This window comes from Saimiri boliviensis, chromosome 12 (assembly GCF_048565385.1).
Source record: "Saimiri boliviensis isolate mSaiBol1 chromosome 12, mSaiBol1.pri, whole genome shotgun sequence".
Classification (NCBI taxonomy): Eukaryota; Metazoa; Chordata; class Mammalia; order Primates; family Cebidae; genus Saimiri; species Saimiri boliviensis.
The window spans coordinates 70,304,456-70,324,970 of NC_133460.1; the positions used below are offsets into that span (position 1 = coordinate 70,304,456).

The following is a 20,515-nucleotide window of genomic DNA, read 5'->3' on the forward strand; positions in this document are numbered from 1 at the left end:
TAGTTAATTCAAATTGTAATTATAAAATAACAATAATTCTCCTTCTGCTAAGGCAATGAATTGAATTCCAGCTACAGACTTATCTAATTCTAACATTCATGCAAAACTAAGGTCATATATTTACTTTGCTATGCACCACTTTTATGATAGACTAAGCCTGCCTTGTTAGTTACAAAGTGAGTTTTATTATATGCATATGGTGGGTTATGCTCTGTACTTACTTTAAATATTAAAATATAAGCATATTAAAGTATAAATATGATCATTATACTTTCTTATATTAACCCTTCTATAGACCAACATGGGCAACTATGTTCTTAGAGACATCATAGAAATTTCTTTAATCTCCTACCTATCCCTGAGAATGGTCCAGAGCTCTCCACCAAGACAAGCTTCCATCAACATATACAAATATTTGCTGTCCTTGAATGTTCTGTACAGTCTATAAATTGCAAAGAAGGAAACAAAGGTTATAAACATTACTGTCTTTTACAAATATGCAATTTTGGGAGGACCCAGATTATAGTTTTGATTTGCCAAACTCAAAATTTTGTCAGAATGAGAGAGATCTAAGCTCACATAGGCAAAAGAAGCCAATGGCTCATGAATAAGGATTTTAATAGGAGAAACTAGGGTTCTAATCTCTCCCTTGAAATGGATCAATCCTAATGATTATAGACAAAGAGGGTTTCTTGAGATTCTTTCCATTCCAATTCGGGTGATGTTTCAAGCATGGACTCTTGGGGTGACATTTAGTCATCATCAACATGTAGTGGAAATGCATATCAAGTGGATTAAACTTTATAAATTCAGACATGTATAAATTTCATGTGCTACTCTCTTAAATTCATCCTGTTAAATTACATCCTGTTCTCAGTCAGTGTAACTGGAAAATTCACTATAAAAAGCTGCTTCTGCATATAAAAATCTCCTCATTATCCATTTATTAGTACTGAGGTGGAAGGGTCAGCTGGCATTTCATTTTTTTGGATCTTCAAAAAATGTTCAGATAATTAAAGGTTAAATAGTTTGATTTTGGATATTTTGCCTTTTAAGCATCAGAGGTCTTCGTAGAGTTTGGGGGTTTTAAAAAGGATAAAAATGTAATGTTAGAAATTCTGGTACCTCTTTTGGGAAAAACACATTGTTTTCAGATACTGATTCTCTTTAAAAGGAAGAACAGAATCAGAAATTTATTTTTAAAAATCAAACAACTTTCTTAAGGTTAGATTAAAAATAGTTTCTTTGTATACATGAAATGTATTAACAGCAAGTGCAGGTAGCAGAGGGTTTTGTGGTGGATTTGTCACTTGGAGTTGGGTACATCTGTCCCTGGGATGGGGCCTTTACCTCACTATGAAATCGGAATGAGCCCCCTGCATGATCTGCTTCTCTGAGCGGATATGCTCCTGCTGTCTTGTGTCCACAATGTGACGTTTCTTGAGAATCTTCATTGCAAATGTTTTAGATTCTTCACTTTTCAACTGGACCTTAAAGAAAGAGAGAAGGTAGTAAGAAAAAGCCCATAGACTTATAAGAGTACATTTTTATTTCAAAATTAACAGGTACATGGAGCACTTAAATGCATCTCAGCCCCCAGCCAAGTCACACACACAGAAAATCCTTGCTAGAGCTGGGTTTAACATCCAGGGCTCACACCTATCATCCAGTCTCATGCTCTGTTACTGGCTGAATTTTAACTAACTCAATTCCAAATTAATTTTGTTCACATGTGAACTAGAAGAAGGAAAATGTACTTAGTTATAGTTTTATTATTTCATTTCTTAGCATATATCTGAATACAATTTATGGTTTTTCTTCTTCAATCAAAAAAGTAGAAAAAAATTAACTTCCAATTTTATTTAAGTAAAGATGGCCAAAATAGGGTCATATGGACCTTTATGTTCTTCCTTCTTAGTTCTAGTCTACAAACACTTCTAGAGTTTTTAACTTGAGTGGTGGACCTTAGTCTCTGCTGAGACTGCAGACTGTCATTTCTTCAGTACTGGCTGTATTCATTTCTTCTTTTTAACTTTGCAGAATTTTCCCTCCCTATAGTTTAAAGAGGAAAAAAAATAATGTATCAAGATTTTTTTCCAAGAGATTTTGAAAACCATTTGCTTTTCTTCTCAAACATGCATGATGGCTTCAGTTCCTTTGACCTCACACTTTACTCTCTAGTAACTGGGAAGATCTTTAGACTTAATAGTTTTCAGTGTGCCATGCCTCTCTTGCAGCCCATATGGCTCTCAGTGGCTCCAAAGGAGGCAAGGGTCTTCCAAATGCCATACCCTCAGATAGGATGCTATTTATTGTTTCACAAGAAATTTCAACAAGGTGATTTATAACAAAAACAAGAGAAATAATAGAGCTAATTACTTAAAAGCAATATAAGGGTGTCATCATCTAGTGCTGTCAAGCAGCAGAATCCTCAAGATGACACAAAACAGCCACATTATTTGGAGGTAATGAAACCTTGGGGAAATAACATGGCATGCTGTTTCTGCTTCTCAGTTGAAGTATGGCTGTCCCCTCTTTAGTTGTTAATTATTTACTGCTTCATCATCAGGGATAGTGAAGTTCTTAAGTGTCTTGTTCCTGCGCACATGTACAGATTGAGTTCAAGCTGAGAGGACATTAATGTGGCAAGTTCCTTAGGAGGGAGCATAAAGATACTGAAAATAAATGGGCCTCAGTTAGCTGCCAGAATCTGTGAATCGGTATGACAGGTAGAGGGAAAAACGGGTATTTGAAAATGCCTTTAACAGCCAAAGGCCCTCTGCCCTGTCTGCGAAACTCAAAGATGACAGATAAGTGTGATACAAGTAAATTCAGTTGTAATTCATAATAAAAAGCAAAATGTGAAAACTCACTTCTAAAAGAAATCTGGACAGCTAGGGAAGATGGCATGAAAATGAGCTATGTTAGAGTACTACAATTCAGAGAATAAGGAGTCCAGTCATATTCCCTCTTCAGAGTCATACCCAGTTTAACTAGTGAGGAGTCTTGTGTAGTTCAAAAATGCCAACTGTAAAAATTATTCTCTTTAGTGATGATAACGCAGATTTTTTATACTTGTACACAGGGTCGGAGGAAAGAATTCAGCCTTTATGGTCACAGGTCTGGACTTGAATTCTGATTCTGCTTAGTCTCTCTTAGTATAAGCAACTAGTGTCTCTTGGGCTAGTTGCTTAACTGCTCTGAGCCCTATTTCTGGCTAACGATAATACCAGATACCACAGTTATTGTGATCCTAAATGAGAACCTGCCACCAAATGGTCATTCATTGACAGACTGCTTGTACCCAGAAATCTCTACTGAACAGGGCAAATCTAATGTTGCTTTTTCAGAGGAACAAACTGATTTCCCAGAAAGGTTCATACCTTTCTGAAAGTCACAGAGTTGTATTCATGTTCAGATGTTTTTTGGTCCAAGCTATTTCCAGCATATACTACTTCCCTTCAGCTGAATACAAAAACAATGAAATGCACAGTGATTGATACTTTACAAATCAGAGTTTAATGGAATTGGCTAACTCATGGACTGTGAGATAAACTGAACAATATGTCTATTACCTTTAAGTTTAATTTGTGTAAGGCATGTGATTTGGGAGAACAGCCACGTCCTCACTGACATTTTCCTAGGCACTTCCAGGAACCTCAATGTGTTAAGGGTTTGGGGTACCTGATTGCTTCAATACTACAAGGAGAAGCCAAGTGGAGTAGGAAGAGCGTGATGAGAGCTGGTGGTTGGCAGATGCCATGAGAGACAGGTAAAAGCTATAGAAGTTCTTGGGAGTCAGGCTTACTAGCTGCCAAATTAAAAAGTATTAATTAGAAAAAGTTTATAGAACTATACTGCTAACCTACTGAGGCTTTTTGCTTTGCTTTTACTTTTCAGGGAAGCAGTCCTTAGGTCTAGAATCATCTTCCTTCTTTGCACTCTGTACAAGATCTCATGAGTTCCTTAGAGGCAGGGCCCTTAGAACCTCCATTTCCAATTTAAACTGGAATGCCACAAGACTCAGAGAACCCAGGATCCTAACTAAAAAGTAGGGGTTCCTGAAGACCACTGGTTGGGCTAACTCAATAGAGACAGTAGAGAATATTGAAGTTAATTATTAAATAATCAGAAATCTTCTGACAAACCAACAACTTATGATCATTCAAGAATGTTCAATTCAACATTGTTTCTAATGGAAAAATTTAGAAACAGTCTAAATTTCTACAAAGAGGAGGAGTTTGCAAAAATAAATTATAGTATATCCATGCAATGCAACTGTAAAAATGACTTAGAATTATGTTTAACATTATGGAAAAATAAAACATGTATAAATAAAAGATACTGATTATAAGACAGCATACATTTTATGATCTCACAGGGTATGTGTGTGTGTGTGTGTGTGTGTGTGTGTGTGTGTGTGTGTGCGTATGTATATATGTACATATATATATACATCTATATGTGAAATAAATCAATGAAGACACAATCAGAAATGTGTTCATCGATAGGTTAACAATGGTTTTTCCTTAGGGAGACTTTTAGTTGATTTTTGCCTGTTTTTACTTTTTGAACTGCTTAACTTTTGAATAATCATCATATCTTGCCTTTACAATGAGTAAAACTTTAGTCATGAAGAAACTTCCAAGTCTTTTTAAAATTGTAACAGCTATTTATTATAATTGTCTGAATCTTTCTAACTGATTTTGATTCAACTAGAATTCCATGAATGCAAATTTTGAGAAATTGTACAGAGCATAACAACCTATTCACGTCTGGGGCTGAACCACCCACTACCATCTTCTTTCAGCACTGGCCACAAAATTTTTTTCAATATCAACTCTGAGTAAGTTATAGCAATTTGTATTTGGTGAGCCTAAGATATTCTGTTTTATTATACAAATATTTTAACAAACCTAATCCATGAAGAATGTTAAGGTGACATTTAGTTTGCTTTTTATTTTCCCTGTTGTCCAATTAATTATGCCAAGTCCACGTGTGCTCATTTGAGATGATGATGATGATGATATTTTAGCAAGTCAGTTAGAGCTATGAAATTACTTTTGAGTATGAAAAGAGATCAGCAAAAGAGGAAAACAGGAATGCATATTTTTGTTCTTTCTCTTGCCCAGGAATCCTTCCTAGCCTAGAGAGTTATGAATGTTCCTCAGGGTTGTCTTCTTTTTGCAGACTATCCTAACCTCCTAGGTGGCCAGGCTAATCCTCTGGTTGAGAGTGTGACTAGTGTGATATTTGAATGATTTTTGTTTCAATCTCAACCTTTTTTTTTTTTTTCCGCTAGTTCTCTTGGACAAGCTACTCTCTGCTTTCATTTCCTCATTTATCATATAGGGATATCCTGATAGGTTACCTGCGAAAACTAAATAAAAGGGTTTATGTATCAAACAGCACTTTGGGAGGCCGAGGTGGGTGGATCATGAGGTCAAGAGATTGAGACCATCTTGGTCAACAAGGTGAAACCCCGTCTCTACTAAAAATACAAAAATTAGCTGGGCGTGGTGGTGCATGCCTGTAGTCCTAGCTACTCAGGAGGCTGAGGCAGGAGAATTGCTTGAACCCAGGAGGCAGAGGTTATGGTGAGCCGAGATCGTGCCATTGCACTCCAGCCTGGGTAACAACAGCAAAACTCCGTCTCAAAAACAAAAACAAAAACAAAAACACAAAGTGTTTATTTTGTTCTGACTGCAACCCAACTCAGTGCTAAAAAGTAGCTTAGTAAGGATTTGAGAATCTACTTGTGTAAGATTGTGGATGCTATAAAAGGAACAAGATCATGTGCTTTGCAGGGACATGGATGGAGATGGAGGCTGTTATCCTCAGCAAACTAACACAGGAACAGAAAACCAAACTGCATGTTCTCACTTGTAAGTGGGAGCTGAACAATGAGAACACAGGAGAGGAACAACACACACTGGTGCCTGTCAGGGGAGGCTTGGGGGTGTTGGCAGAGAGCATCAGGAGAAATAACTAATGCATGCTGGTTTCATACCAGGTGATGGGTTGACAAGTGCACCAAACCACCATGGCACTTGTTTACCTATGTAACAAACATGCATATCCTGCACGTGCACCCCAGAAGTTTAAAAAGTTTAAAAAATTAATAAAGCATTAATATTAGTTTATTAATTATATTAAATGTATTACATGAATATAAGTTGTCAATAGTAGGGTTCATTGGGTTCAGTGTATATAGCAATTTTCTGTACTATCTTCACATTTCTGTAACTGTATTACTGTTCTCAAAGAAGTTAGGGATGCTTATTCCACACTGGTTTTACTTCAAAATTCCTAGAAAGGAAAAATGAACAAGAAAAGCTGAATACTCAAGGTCTTCATTTTGTTTTATATAAGAAATGCTATATGCTATATTAGAAATTAGAATTGGTAAATGTTTCATTTACAATAAATTGTTACTTCAGTATGAAGTATTATATTGACATTTCAGTGAATGTATACTTGGGCCAAGTAGGTCTTAAGGTGGGAATTTCTGACAAGGATTTTGACACGTTCTTAACTATCTGGCTGTAGTTGATGTCTACATAATACTGGCCTGAAAATGAAAGATGATGTCATCAGCATTTTAAAGAGCTTTGAAGATGCGTTTGCTGGTTGTATTTAAATAGAGTCCATGCTTCCTTTCTACCTTAGGTAGCTGATAGCCTTAAAAAGGCTTGCTTCCTACTGGACCCATTTTTTTGCCCCTATTGGGAAGGAAAGTTATGATCAAGGGAAGGTTAAAACTGGCTTAGTACCACTGGCTCTGAGTTGGTCTTTATCATTTGCATCCATTCCTTCATTTAACTATGTTATTAAGAGTTCATAGCTTATTTTGCATGGACAATATCGTAATTATTTTGGAAGAAAATTACTTTCTGAACTTCACTGTAATTGAAATGATTTCTCAAATGCAAGGCTTATTAAACTGTCCATGTCACATGGCTCATTATTATGCCTAAGTCCCATATAATGTAGTTCAAATTACATTTCCATACACTGCATGAGAGGAGTACTCCCTTCATGCTCTCTCTTAGGTAAACTGATGCTACAGAACAAAGGTGATGAAGAGACTACATGAAACATAAACCTGGGATCTAGTTCTGGATCTTTCACTAGTAAGTCATATAATCTCAATGGACCTCAGACCACTTTTCAGAAAATAAAGGGCGAAACTATATTGTCTCTAAAAACTCATTCCAGCTGGAGAATTCTATACATCTGCAATTTGACATAATATGCATTTTTAAAGCATGTTAATTATATTTAACCTTATAGAAATGGCCCAACAAACATGCGGCTATATCTTGGGAAGAAAGAAAAAGGGAAAATACTTTTTCCTTCTTCCTACAAAAGTTACTTAAGGGAACATGATGATCCTCTCTGAAAGTATGACCTTGACTTTACATTTATGTTCATATTCTATTGGGAAGTGGGGGTTTTATTTTCTCTGTTCTCTCAACTCCAAAATATGAAGGAATTGGTTTCTGTTATATTCTCTGTTACTAACTTTCAAGGAACACACACTGGAAATAAGTAGCAGTAGCTTTTCTCAGGAAGAGCATTAAAATAGGCTTCAAGGCATAAGAGAATCTAGGCAGAGTCACTGTAATTGTAATAGCTGCAAAACAGGAACGGCAAATAGTTTTTCTAAATAATATAGCACAAAATTTTAATCAGGTAATCTGTATTATTTGGTAAAGCATAGAGCCATTTCTTTAGTTTTAGCTCTCTTTAACCTGAGAGAAAAAGGCTTTGAAAGTAATCTAGAAATAATTTGGCAAGGTCTGTGATTTAAGATTTAAGTAACCCACATTTAATATAAATTGAGATAAAGAATTTATGACAAGTGCTGTGGTGAAAAACTCCACAAAGGAAAAAAAGAAAAGAAAAGAAAAAAAGAAAGTCGGGGGAGGGAGAGAGAAAGCCCTAGATTGAGAGACTGTGACTATTTTATCCTACTAGATTAACTGCCAAAGGGCAGGTTCACCAAAATCGGCCAAGGCCTATAATAACACATCAACAATCAAGAACATCAGTAAACAAATCATTAGATGCTCTATAAATACATAAGCACTGTGGTGTTCCATGTCCATCATTTTCCAATACTTCCCTATTGCCAGAAAGCTCTTCACAGTCCTGTAAGACATTGGACTTAGAGTCTATGTTCAGAAAACAATGTAAGCATCCTGTTCTGCAGCAGTGGAGTATAATAACAAAGCTGAAGCACCATGTACAGAAGCCATAAAACTGCCATGAAATTCAAGAGGAAATAGGCATGAAGTTACTATACATTAAATAACTGGGTATTTAGATTACTAAAATAGATCATACATGTAGAAAATAAAAAAATTTAGTGTATCACAAAATTTTAGCACCTGAATATATGTACCAGAAAAGGTATATCTCAAGAGATAGAAAGTAGATGAGAGGCCAGGTGTGGTGGCTTATGCCTGTAATGCCAGCACTTGGGGAGGCTGAGACAAGTAGATTGCTTGAGCTCACAAGTTTGAGACCAGCCATGGGCAACATGGCAAAACTGTGTCTCTACAAAAAACACACAAATTAGCTGGGTGTGGTGGTGTGGGCCTGTAGTCAGTCCCAGCTACCTAGGAGGCTGAGGTGGGAGACTGTTTGAGCCTGGGAGCTGGAGGCTGCAGTGAGCCGAGATCTAGCCACTGTACTCTGGCCTGGGTGACAGAGCAAGACCCTACTTTAAAAAAAAAAAAAAAAAAAAAAGCTAACTGGGGATGGGAATGGAGTATTTCTAAATGGGCACAAGGATTCTTACTGGAGTGGTAGGAATGTTCTAAAACCGAGTTATGTGATGGTCATTACAATTCTAAAAATCACTGAATTATACACTGAAAATGGGAAAGTTTTATGGTATGTAAATTATACCTCAATGAAGTTGTTAAAGAACTTTCATAAAGAGAAAGAACTCATAATTTCTCAAATCTACAACTTCCAGTTATGTATTAATTTGTCAGGTAGCTATGTTTCCTTTACATTTTAAGGAATTTAATGTCAAAAATGTATTTCTCTATGCTTACCTTTTCATTTACAATAAAAGTTCCCCAGTTAGCCAAAAACTAGATTTTTAAACTCTAATTCCTGTGAAATATTGATACATTTTTAAAAAGTCATTTTTAATGATTTTTTAACTTGTTTATCAAAAAACCTAAATTTAAAAGTCTTAATTTTTAAAAAATTTGGATCATGAATGAATTTAAACAAAATGTACATAATTAACACAAAGTTCTTTAAAAGTTTTCTTGTCAAAATAAAAGGTATAGTTGGCTTTCTGTATCTGTGGGCTCTACATCCACATTCACACAACCAAAATGGATGGCTGCGTTTGAGGTGAACACATACATACACTTTTCTCGTCATTATTCCCTAAACAATACAGTGTAACAGCTCATTAGATAACATATGCATTGTATTAGGTATTGTAAATAATCTAGAAATGATTTAAAATATGGGGGAGAATGTGTGTGTATGAAAATACTATGCCATTTTATATTAGGGAATGGAGCATCTGTAAACTTTGGTATTCACAGCAGGAAGAGGGGTTGGTGAGGACGGGTCCGAGAACCAATCCCCATGGATACTGCAGGGGCGGGGGTGGGGGGCTTAAAATATTGTAATAATAAACCAACTGCAATTGTATGCAAGTCTATATGACATCCTAAAGCCTCATTTTCCTTACTTAGGAGAATAAAACCAGTCCAGGCATGGTGGCTCAGGCATGTAATCCCAGCACTTTGGGAAGCCGAGGCAGGCAAATCACTTGAGATCAGGAGTTTAAGAACAGCTTGGCCAACACGGTGAAACCCCATCCCTAACAAAAACATAAAAATTGTCTGGGCATGGCAGCGTGTGCCTGTAATCCCAGCTACTCAAGAGGCTGAGGCGGGAGAATTGCTTGAACTTGGGAGGGAGAGGTTTCAGTGAGCCAAGATCGCACCCCTGCACTCCAGCCTGGATGACAAGGCAAGACTCCGTCTCAAAAAAGAACAAAAAAAAGGAATAAAACCAGCTTCATATTACAGAAACAGATATTGTAAGATCAAATCAGATAGTGTATGTGAAAATTCTTTGGAAATTAAAAAGTGCTATGTAAGAATGATCATTACTACTGTGATTTCCAAGATATGGTATCTTACTATTAGAACACATAATTAAATCTGTTTTTAAGTTAGTAGTCCCAAATCAACTGAATGAAAACAGGACTAGGAAAAATCTACCTGTTTGAATTTAAGGAAGTTTTACTTTTATGGTGAAAGAAAAAGCAATTTTATTACTCTGACTCAGATAACTTTTTGGACATGGCCAACTAAAGTGCCCACATGCCTGGGAGAAGCCAGCTGACTACATTCATAAAAGGAAATGAGATGCTTTAAGTGAACAGAAAGCTTCTGTCCTTCAAATCAGTGTTGGGTTATATTTCCCAACATTTCTTAACAACAAAAATAACAAAAAAAAAATACTAATTCTATTATTACTTAAGCAGAGAACACAATAACTTCTCTACTTCTCTCACTTTTCTCTGCACAATGACATTATATGATTTATGTTTCCCCTTGGCCAATGTCTGAAATTTAAGGGTGAATGATAGCATGTGCCTTGTTTCATAGGATACAGGAGAGAAGAATAAAAAGGAACTTGTCACAGCCTGAGTGATACATGTTTGAATGACCTGAGAATGCACAGGATAGACTGAGTTTAACAGCGATGTCAGAATTGGAAAGCTTTTCAGCCATGAGGTATAGAGGCACAGCACTGTTGTAGTGGTGACTCCATTTCATGGTAAAGGCTTCATGCATAAAAGTTCCTATTCACAGATAGCTCTGCCACCTACACACACAGACTCACACACACATAGAGTCGGGGATAACATTTTGAGAAGAAAGGAGGATACAAAAATAGCTTATTTTTATATATGCCTTTTCATTCAAATCCATATGCCATTTGCACAATGGACAGATAATCAAGACAGGGTCTCTCTTCTTCTTATCCTTGTTTTTCTTTCCTAATTTACCTCAACCCCTCATCAAAAATATCAATAATTTTCTTTGCTCTGTAACTTGCCTTCAGACTTAAAATCAGTTCTACAGCTAGCGACCCAAAATATCAGCAAATATCTATATTATTACATTTAAATTTATCAAAAGACAAAGGTATTTTTGTAGAGGAGATATTTTTTTTTTCATTTTTTAAAGACATTTAACTTTCAGTTTGGAGGAAAGTCAGAAAAAAAAACCTAATACTTTTCTATTTTTAATTATACCGTGAACAAAGGATTGAAAAATTTTCTAGAAGTTACTTGCAAATCAAAGAACATTTATAATTTCCCTTAATAAGGAATTAACTATAATTCATTTTCATTCAAAAGGCCTTATCATTCCTTAAACAAAACATTTATTTCCTACCATTTTTATGCTAAATAAACTTTACTTCATTTTGCAGTGTTTATTAAAAATGCTACTTACAGGATTTTATTACCTATAATATACTTTAAATTATTTTCTTCATCAAATAATCAAATATTTTTCATCCTTTACCCAATACTTTAATTTCTATGCATAATCTCACTTGTATAAAGAAATACTATGTGTATCAGTTTTGAAAACTTGTTTACATATTTTAAATTGAGCACATGAATATCTCACATAAATTCATTTATTCTAATAATTAAAGCACATATATAACCATGTAGGTGAAGTTGAGTGTTTATATTTCAATTCCTTTCATTTATTGACTCTGAAAATCTAAAATGAGTTGAAATGAAACAGAGAGGATCACATACTGTAAAATTCAGCTCTGTTTCTGACTTGGGGCCCAATTAACTCATCAGAGGTTTTGTACTACAGTTGTACTTCTAAAATATAGGGAAGAATGACTTTATAATTTCTTTAAACTGTTACATACTGGAAAACATTAATACAATGGCTTATAATCAGATCTTAATGTCTTAATACATGCTATCCTTAAACTTCATCTCTTCTGATGTTAAAAAAAGGATACCTATACTATTTATCCATGTAACCAAAAACGACTTGTACCCCCTGAAGACATTACAATTTAAAATATTTTTTTAAATACTGAAAAAGTGCTGTGGGAATGGGAAAAGGGCTGTGGGAATGGGAATGAGGGTGGGGAGGATGGGGGTGGAGGGATATAGGGGAGAACCTGTCAACCTAGAATCCAGTGAATCTTTCAATAATAAGGCAAAATAAAGACATGTTCAGATGAAAGCAAATTAAGGAAAAAAGAAAAAGATAATTTCCTCCCCCATACAATTCTTAAATTTTACATTTATCTTGCGTTTCAGATTTTCACAAATCTAAAAGGATATCCACTGTAGCCAAGTCAGTTCAATAGTTATTTACTGGATTTTGCTTATGTTAGCTTACTTTAGGGAAAACAGTCACATTAAAAATTTAAACTGCTTTGTTCATGTGGATGTGGCATCCAAGGTCATAATGATGACCAGACAGTGGCTCCTCTTGTTTTAACTTATTTTTTGTTTGAACTTTTTTGGGTAGTGATGATCTCCCCCGTCTCAGCGGGAACGTGAAAGGCAGTGGGCTAGAGCTAGGGACTAAAAACAAACTACCTGGCTCACAAAAGCTCCTGACCTCATAGCTCAATGTTCAAGCTAATATGTGGTATATGTCAATGGCAATGGGGAATACTGAGGGACCAAGTACTAGTTAGCAATAAATTAAATGTATGGAATCAATGAGCTATATTGAAACATACAGAATTACCTGTTTCATATTTTTTCCAGAAAGCAAGATAAATTATTTCATTTTATGTAAAAAGACATGACTAATTTCTATATAACTAAGATACACAAGGGGACTATTTTTCTTTCTCATGGAAGGAATCCCTCCTTGAAAGTGTTTACATGAAAATTTCAGGAATGCAGACTGCACTGTGGTACAAAATAACCTACCTTTGTCAGAAGAGAAATTATGATGTCTATTTCTGGGAGCAGCGCCACCTAAAAATAGCCTGTCTGGTCACCTTATGATGCATTCTTTCATGTCATGGATGGAAGTTCAGAGCTGAGTCTGTGTTTATATGCTTTCATTACTTAATGTCCAAACAGCTCTTTTTTTGTTTTTTGAAAAGTCTTATCTTTTTTTAAGAATATAACACAATTATACTCTACAGATTGGCCATCTAATATTTCTCTCTGCTCCCCCCATAGAACTTCACCCTAGTCTGGTCACTTGTTTTGGTGTCTTGTGACATGTGGCCTTTTATGTTGTAACCTTTGCCTGGAATGGCCTTTTCCCAGAATGGCCTTTCGCCATCTGTTCATTTAAATCCCAACCTATTCTCTACCGCCTGGCTTCGGTTCTGCATATCTCCCCAGGGCCTCTTCTACTCCATCAGTTTCAAACGACCTCTCTTCTGATGAACTACTGAGAACGCTTCTGCATAATTTTTAATTTAACACAATAGCATAAGGTTTTGTTTGCTACTTTTCAAATGTGTTAATTATTTCTTACTTAGGAGGAGACAGAAATTCCTTGAGGCAAGAATGATATCAGATATTTCCATATTCCATAAATATTTTGGATTTTTTAAAACAGATGATTTTTGCCTAATGTGATATACCCATTAATACCCTGGATTAAAAAAACATAATATTTATGTCATAGAAAACATAAAGGCAGTGTGACCTAAGTGTTAACTTTTGGAAGAGCTGTTTTATCACCAATTATCTTAAGCTTTGGAAAGACATGTCCAGTGCATTCTAGATTTATAGTGTTTATTCTAAAATCACATGCAGGTTTAGAGGAAAAACTAACATTTTATCTTCTGGTAAGATACTCACTTCCACTACTTGTAATAAGAAATAGGTGTTTCAATTAATTGCTGATATATAAAATTTCTATAATTAATTTCCCAAGATGTGTAAAAATAAACTTCTATTTTTTATTCATGTAATCTAGATTTTGTTATAATTACCAATGTACAAAAGAAAACGTATTCTACAATAATGAGATGAAGCAAAGTTTATCTTACTTTATTTCCATATGCCGAAGTAGACGTATGCTTTACCACTTGCAATTTCTCCATCAGAAAGGTCATGCGGTTATTTTAGCAGTTGCAGTTTATTGTTACTACACCTACTGATGCTCAGTTAGTGTTTATTAGATCGGATATTCATTAGTTATCTGAAGAACTTATTTTATGAAAAAGGAATACTGTTTATTACAGTTAATAATTTGTCAGTTTTTACTCTTTTGAAGAATAAACATAAAATGAGAATTACATATTTAATAATAAACTAAGTAGGGTACTGCTAGAGAAGATGCTGTGTTAAAATGAAGCACACTTCCCATTTCAATCAGTATTGAGGCCCTTACTCACTTCAGTTACAGAGGACACAAGGCCTTAAGGCAGCAGGGTTTCCCCAGGTGTCCAATATAGCATAAATCACCATGGGTACAGATGGCAATGTTGCCCAAAGATCCCCACAGCTATTCTATTTCACTTCTGTGTGGCTTGGCAGTAGGAAGCTCTTGAAATGTTTTCATCTCACATGGGGTTTCCCTTTGGAGTTAAGTTGCTCACCTTTCACAATAAGACCCTGTTGACTGAGCAACGGATTTATCACCTAATTTCTTGCTTAATCGTCTCTTAGCCTCTATTTTTTCTTTCAGTTGGTGTACATAGCACTCCAAGCCTGCCTGCCTGTTTTTATAGCGTCAAGGCTGCTGGCAAAAATGCTGTGAGAGTGGTATGGATGTCATTATGAACAGACACACACCCTGTTAAACACATGTTCTTGTCTTAGCATAAATTGGTTCTCACAACTACCACATTTCTTCCTGGGCAATCCAGCTATGGGATTTAGAAACTGAACTGCCACACAGAAGGAATGAGAGGTAACCTTTGTATTCCACTTGACAGCAGCCAGGTCGTTGTTATGCTCAATTGAGGTGCCATGGGTTAAGAAGGCTGGAGAGAAACTAGATATGATTCAGCAGTTTGCACTGAAAACGATTTCCCATTGAGAGGTTAAGAGGTGGGGCTTCACAATTTAAAAGAGAAATGGATAAATAAAAGCAGACTACATCAGGTGCACAGAGGTTCAGCATGAGGGATATTGAAAATTGTTTCCCATCTCTTCTCATGACAGATCAGAAAGTTAAGAGCTTCAGTGGTCTACAGATATTTAATAGAAGCTATCACTGAAGGTCATTTGAAGACCCCTGTCTCTTACTTATATTGGAATAATGGTTGCACTCTCAGTCCTTGGCCTGGCAATGGAAAAGAAAAGAGTAAAATCATTTCATTCCCTTCCTTTTCTATGCATATAGCTGGAAGCAATATATAAAGAGAACTGTTATTAGCATCTTTTAATAATAATTCCAACAAAAACAACATTAATGACATTTACTGAACTATGATGTTTGAGACACTATTTTGAGGGCTTTAACTTGTTTATTCTTCACAACCTTGTGAGGCACATGTCCTATTATTATAATAATTTCAGAGACAAGAAAACCAAGGTTCACAAAGTTTTAAGTAAATGACTAAGCATCCACAACAGGTAACATCTGAATCCAGAAAGCCTAATTCTAGAGCTCTAGCTTTTAGCTACCATGTTATACTGTCGGATTTCTTTTCTCCACAGACATTTTGCCACTAAAATAGGAGCAGAAAAAGGTTTAGAGGAAGTGGAGGCTCGGAAGACATAACAGAAAGAGAGGCACACAGCAGACAATTACTGCATCTATTCTAGATTTAGTTCTAATTCGGGTTCTTGAATTCCAGAATAATGTTTCTTAAAGCAAAGGTAGTAACACTTGTTTGATTTGGGGGTGGTGGTTGTTGATGGTGGTTGTAAGAATCTAAATATTTTTAAAAGCCAGAATGGCAGTAAAAGCTTCTAGTTAAAAAATCAGTAATTCTGGGCAATAACAATGCTCTTTCAATGATGAAGTGGCTTTACTTAAACCACTTATATACATTATTCTTGTCTTCTTTCCTGTAAAACATTGATCATGCCTCATGTTCTCCTCCCAGGGTAGCTATTAAGGGCCAGATTATACCATGAACATGAAAGCAATTTGAAGATTATAAATTAGGGTTCAAATGAAAGGTTATTTTATTAAAGAATATTAATTTATTAATAAACATTTGATTCTGCAATAGTTTCATCTTACTAGGTATGTTCCATAAAGCGTCAGGTTATTTATGTTGATGCTTTAACTCTTCCTCTGCCTCAGAAATGCTATCTCCTGCAAGAAGTCATGTTCCTCCATGCACTGAGCCCCTGCTGATCATGCTTTGCTTATGAGTTTAGTTATTAGTTTACGTGATTGCCCTTCCCAGTAGACTGTGAGTCTCTAGAGCTAAGGACTATTCTATTTATTAATTTTTTATAGACAATCATAGAGCTCACTATACATACACTAATAACTGATGTAGAAAGGATATAATCCAAAAAGACAGAGGTTATGTTTCTCTTATCTTTGTTCCTGTATTTTACCCAAGTATGGTGTGCTGGTATGAGAGACATTTGGATTGCTAAATAGACTAAATATCTAATATTTCAAGCACCAACTACATATTATTGGCATATTAAAAATCAGTTTTGTGTTTGACTTGTACAAATCTATTCTGAAAAGCAGGTGCCTTTCTCACAAGGACAAAAGTAGTGTAAATTGGGAATGTGACCATAAAGCAATGGGACTAATTTTCACTTGTAATTTGTAAAACCAACCTCCTTATTTTACAGTCAGACTTTGTAAATGAAGATGATTACCTAGATGTCTTACAGCATTGCATAGAGCTTTAATGAGTAAGTCATATATAAAAAGAGAGCTGAGTTCTTTTGCTGAAGGTGATACTACAAATGTGTTCTCCTAGAAGACATGCTATAAACACATAGTAACTGAACACATTAGAAAGACCATTCTTAAAAATAAGGAACATAGGCAGAAAATATGGCATATGCCAGAAAACAGGAAAGCAGTCCAAATGACTGCCCAGAGGAAATGGTTGTGAACAGGACATATTTGATATTAAAGAAGTGAAAGTCAGTTATGCTAAGAGTATTTAGGAAGAGACTAAACAGCTTAAGACTGCAATTCCCAAGCATACAAGACCTTCACTTCAAGCTTCTGGACTGTTGACTAAACAAATATTTAAGTTTCTTATTATGCGGTGAAATTATGTTCTCACCTCCAAAAACTGATAATAAACCATTTATAAATTCTCCTGTAAAAAAATACTTCTGCATTTACATTTATCTAAATTGACATGAATGATAAAAATTAAGAAATGCTAAAAACTCTGTGAAGGGTATAGCACCTTCACACACAAATATAATCTGTATGTCAAACAGTGATAAGAAAACTATATTCTTAACTTCACTCTAACAAGAAATGAAGTTCAAAAATTCAAATTTCTTTTTTTTTTTTTTTTTTTTTTTGAGACAGAGTTTCGCTCTAGTTACCCAGGCTGGAGTGCAATGGCGCGATCTCGGCTCACCACAACCTCTGCCTCCTGGGTTCAGGCAATTCTCCTGCCTCAGCCTCCTGAATAGCTGGGATTACAGGCACGTGCCACCATGTCCAGCTAATTTTTTGTAAAAAATTCAAATTTCTAAATTCTTCATACTCCACTGGAGGGTTTATAATTTTATCATCTTATTTCTGAGAATTTTTTTTTAAAAAAACACTACTTTAAAATTAAAGTATATTACCTTTAAAATTATAGTATTATCTTGAAATGTCATTTACCTGCTCAATATTACTGCTAAACTAAGATTCAAAGTATTATATACTTTGTATTAACATGTTGAGCACTGCATACACAAATATGAAATGAGTTTATATGAAGATTTTATTGCTTACATATTGCTTTAATAGCACTTCATAATATTGACAAGATTATCTTACATGCATCATTCTCAGAGGAGAGTGAAAACTTCTATAATCACAAAAGAACTGGTCTCTGCCTATATCATACTCCTAACTATGAATGGGGTAGGCGCCACTCTGATGGTACACCATTATCCTCATGGTGATTCATTACACTCCATGACAATAGTGTGTACAATTACAGGCAAAGTGTTGAGGTCAAACTCCCAATTCTGGCATCATTAAATGTATGTAAAAGTTGAACAATCAGATAATACTTTAATACCCCAAAAGTAGTATTATCAGGAAATTAATAAGTGGTAAGAATTGGGAAAATAAGGTATTAGTGATCACTTAAATGGCTGGTCCACATTGAATACTGAAGACAATACAGGCACTTTGATTGTCCTACAGTGTGTTGTAGATGTGCAAGACAACAAAACTGATGTGGCCTTAAGGGTTAAGGACCTGTGCCTCTTGCCCCGATGTACAAGTTGTACCCAATGATCCACTATGAATTTATCATTCATTAATGACATCTAAAGTGTTTGCAAAGTGAACTGTATTTCCAACCTGAATTAATTCTTAGGGCTATGGTTTTCATTGGTCTATAAACTATCTGTCTAAAAGAGTAAAATATAGTATCTGTGAGAGGAAAACTAGGTAGACTATCTGGCATTTCTCTCAGGATGGAGATTACATGTATATGTAGTTCATGTATAATGTTGTTAATGTATCTTTATAGCTATACAGACAATTATAATTTGCCACAAAACCAAAGTTTTTAAAAAATAAAGCCATGGCTACATTAATTGGCAAGGTTCAGAAAAGCAAGAGGTTGTCTGTTCAGAACCTCACTTGTATTTTTCCTCCTAGAACTGAAAATACTCATATCATCAAAGGCAGGTTATGGTGTCTCCAACCAGTATTAAGGGAAGCATAATGCTAATTCAGTTAGACATAGGGCTCTAAAACCTTCTTGTCTAATATTTAAGTAAATACCATCTTTCTGCCTGTTCAAGTCAGAAATTCTAACTGCAATACAAATAGACAAACATAAAAATAGTGCTGGGTCAATGTACTTTTAAGGAAGGGGATTTCTCCTGACCCCTGATGGCAACGGTAACTGTTTACTACACTGTACACAGTCTCAGGGAGTTCCTCACATACTGTACTGGTGTCTGATATCAGGGACTCCTCCATGTTCACCAGAGAGGTGGAAATCAATCTGCATTCTCAATTAGGGTTTATAGCCACACAGTCTTGAAATGTAGCTACTCAGTCATAAGAATACATTTATTTCTAATTACTGTGACAACATGTCAGTTTTTTCATTTATATTTCAAACAAATGCAAAATAGAGTATGTTTTCATGTTGTTTATATCACATTCTTGTAATGTGTTTAATGTACGAACTTAAAATGTATTCATCATCTTCATGACTATAAAGCTGTATGTATATATGTGTATGTGTATTCATATACATACATACTGTGTATGTGAAATAAACTATATAAAAATTCAAATTGTACACTGTAAATAGGTATTTGCAACTACAGAATCACAGAATTACTACTATAACAGCATTTATTTCATATATACATCTTCTATTTCCCTTTAAGTGTATTTAAATTTACATTTAAATTATTGTAATTGTTTTTAGGGTACACAATTGTTAATAGGCACTACTCAAAACTAAGAAAATAAAGATTATAGAAAATTAGCTGGGCAAAAGTGCTTAATGACTCTTCTTTAAGTGTGTTTGTCTTATACTTAATATGAAGAGGTTTTCTAAAAAGCAATGTATTATTTTTAGTTTATTGACTCCATAATGCAGCTGACTCTTCTTTAAGTAAATGTGTTTACCTTACACTTAATATAAAGAGGTTTTCTAAAAAGCAATGCGTTATTTAATTTTTAGTCTACTGATGCCATAATTTAGCCCACTTTGTTGCAAATTTTGACATGGCTGTCTGAAAGTATTTGGTACTGATTTAGGAACAATGGTAATTAATGATAAAAGAGAAAAAAAGAGAAAAGAAAGAAACCTTAATCCATGGGAAAAACTTAAAAAGGAAGCAGAGGTGATCAAAAGCATGTAAAGAACGGTCACTTACCAGTTCTACTCGTCCGAAACCTCCGACTCCAAGTGTGTCAATGATGTTGAAATCAGACAGCTTCAGGTTGGCGAAGAAAGCAGCTTCAGCTTCATATCTGGATTTTTTGATGTGAAAAAATGGAAATTTCTTAGAGGTGCAAACACGAGTACTGCGCACATCTGTACCAGAATGACATGACGGTGGAACAGCGTTTACCTGCTTCCATTCCATCTTGCTTTTAGAGTTTGTGTTTTTTCACACTCATAATTTTTTGGTCCCAGTTGTGCAGAATAACATAAATTTGCACTTGTTTTTCAAAGCACTGTAGAAAGATAAAAAGTACCCTCTGCATGCCAGTCAAGTGACTGATAAATCCAGTTATCAAATCAAAGTTACATGGTGGTCTTTTTCTACGCGTCTTCTTGTGAACACCAATTGTTTGAGTTGCTCTTTTTTGGTTTTGTTTTAGATTTTTTGGTTTTGCTTGGTTTTGTTTTTGCCGTT

The 20,515-nt window shown here is 35.2% G+C and overlaps 2 protein-coding genes across 7 annotated transcripts in view; one reads left to right on the forward strand and one right to left on the reverse strand.

Annotated features, from left to right (window-relative positions):
• LOC120362515 (uncharacterized) overlaps positions 1-20,515 on the forward strand; it is an 83,916-nt gene that overhangs the window by 40,415 nt on the left and 22,986 nt on the right. The window lies entirely within an intron of this gene.
• PRKG1 (protein kinase cGMP-dependent 1) overlaps positions 1-20,515 on the reverse strand; it is a 1,343,496-nt gene that overhangs the window by 26,762 nt on the left and 1,296,219 nt on the right. For 3 of the 4 annotated variants that reach the window (XM_074382507.1, XM_010333313.3, XM_074382508.1), the window contains 3 exons: positions 20,030-20,126; positions 1,351-1,490; positions 353-442 (listed from right to left, as the gene is read on the reverse strand). In XM_074382507.1, coding sequence (XP_074238608.1) covers positions 353-442; positions 1,351-1,490; positions 20,030-20,126 — 327 coding nt within the window. Of the gene's footprint in view, positions 1-352; positions 443-1,350; positions 1,491-20,029; positions 20,127-20,227; positions 20,312-20,515 lie in introns of those variants that run through there. The other variant, XM_074382509.1, reaches the window with a different exon arrangement.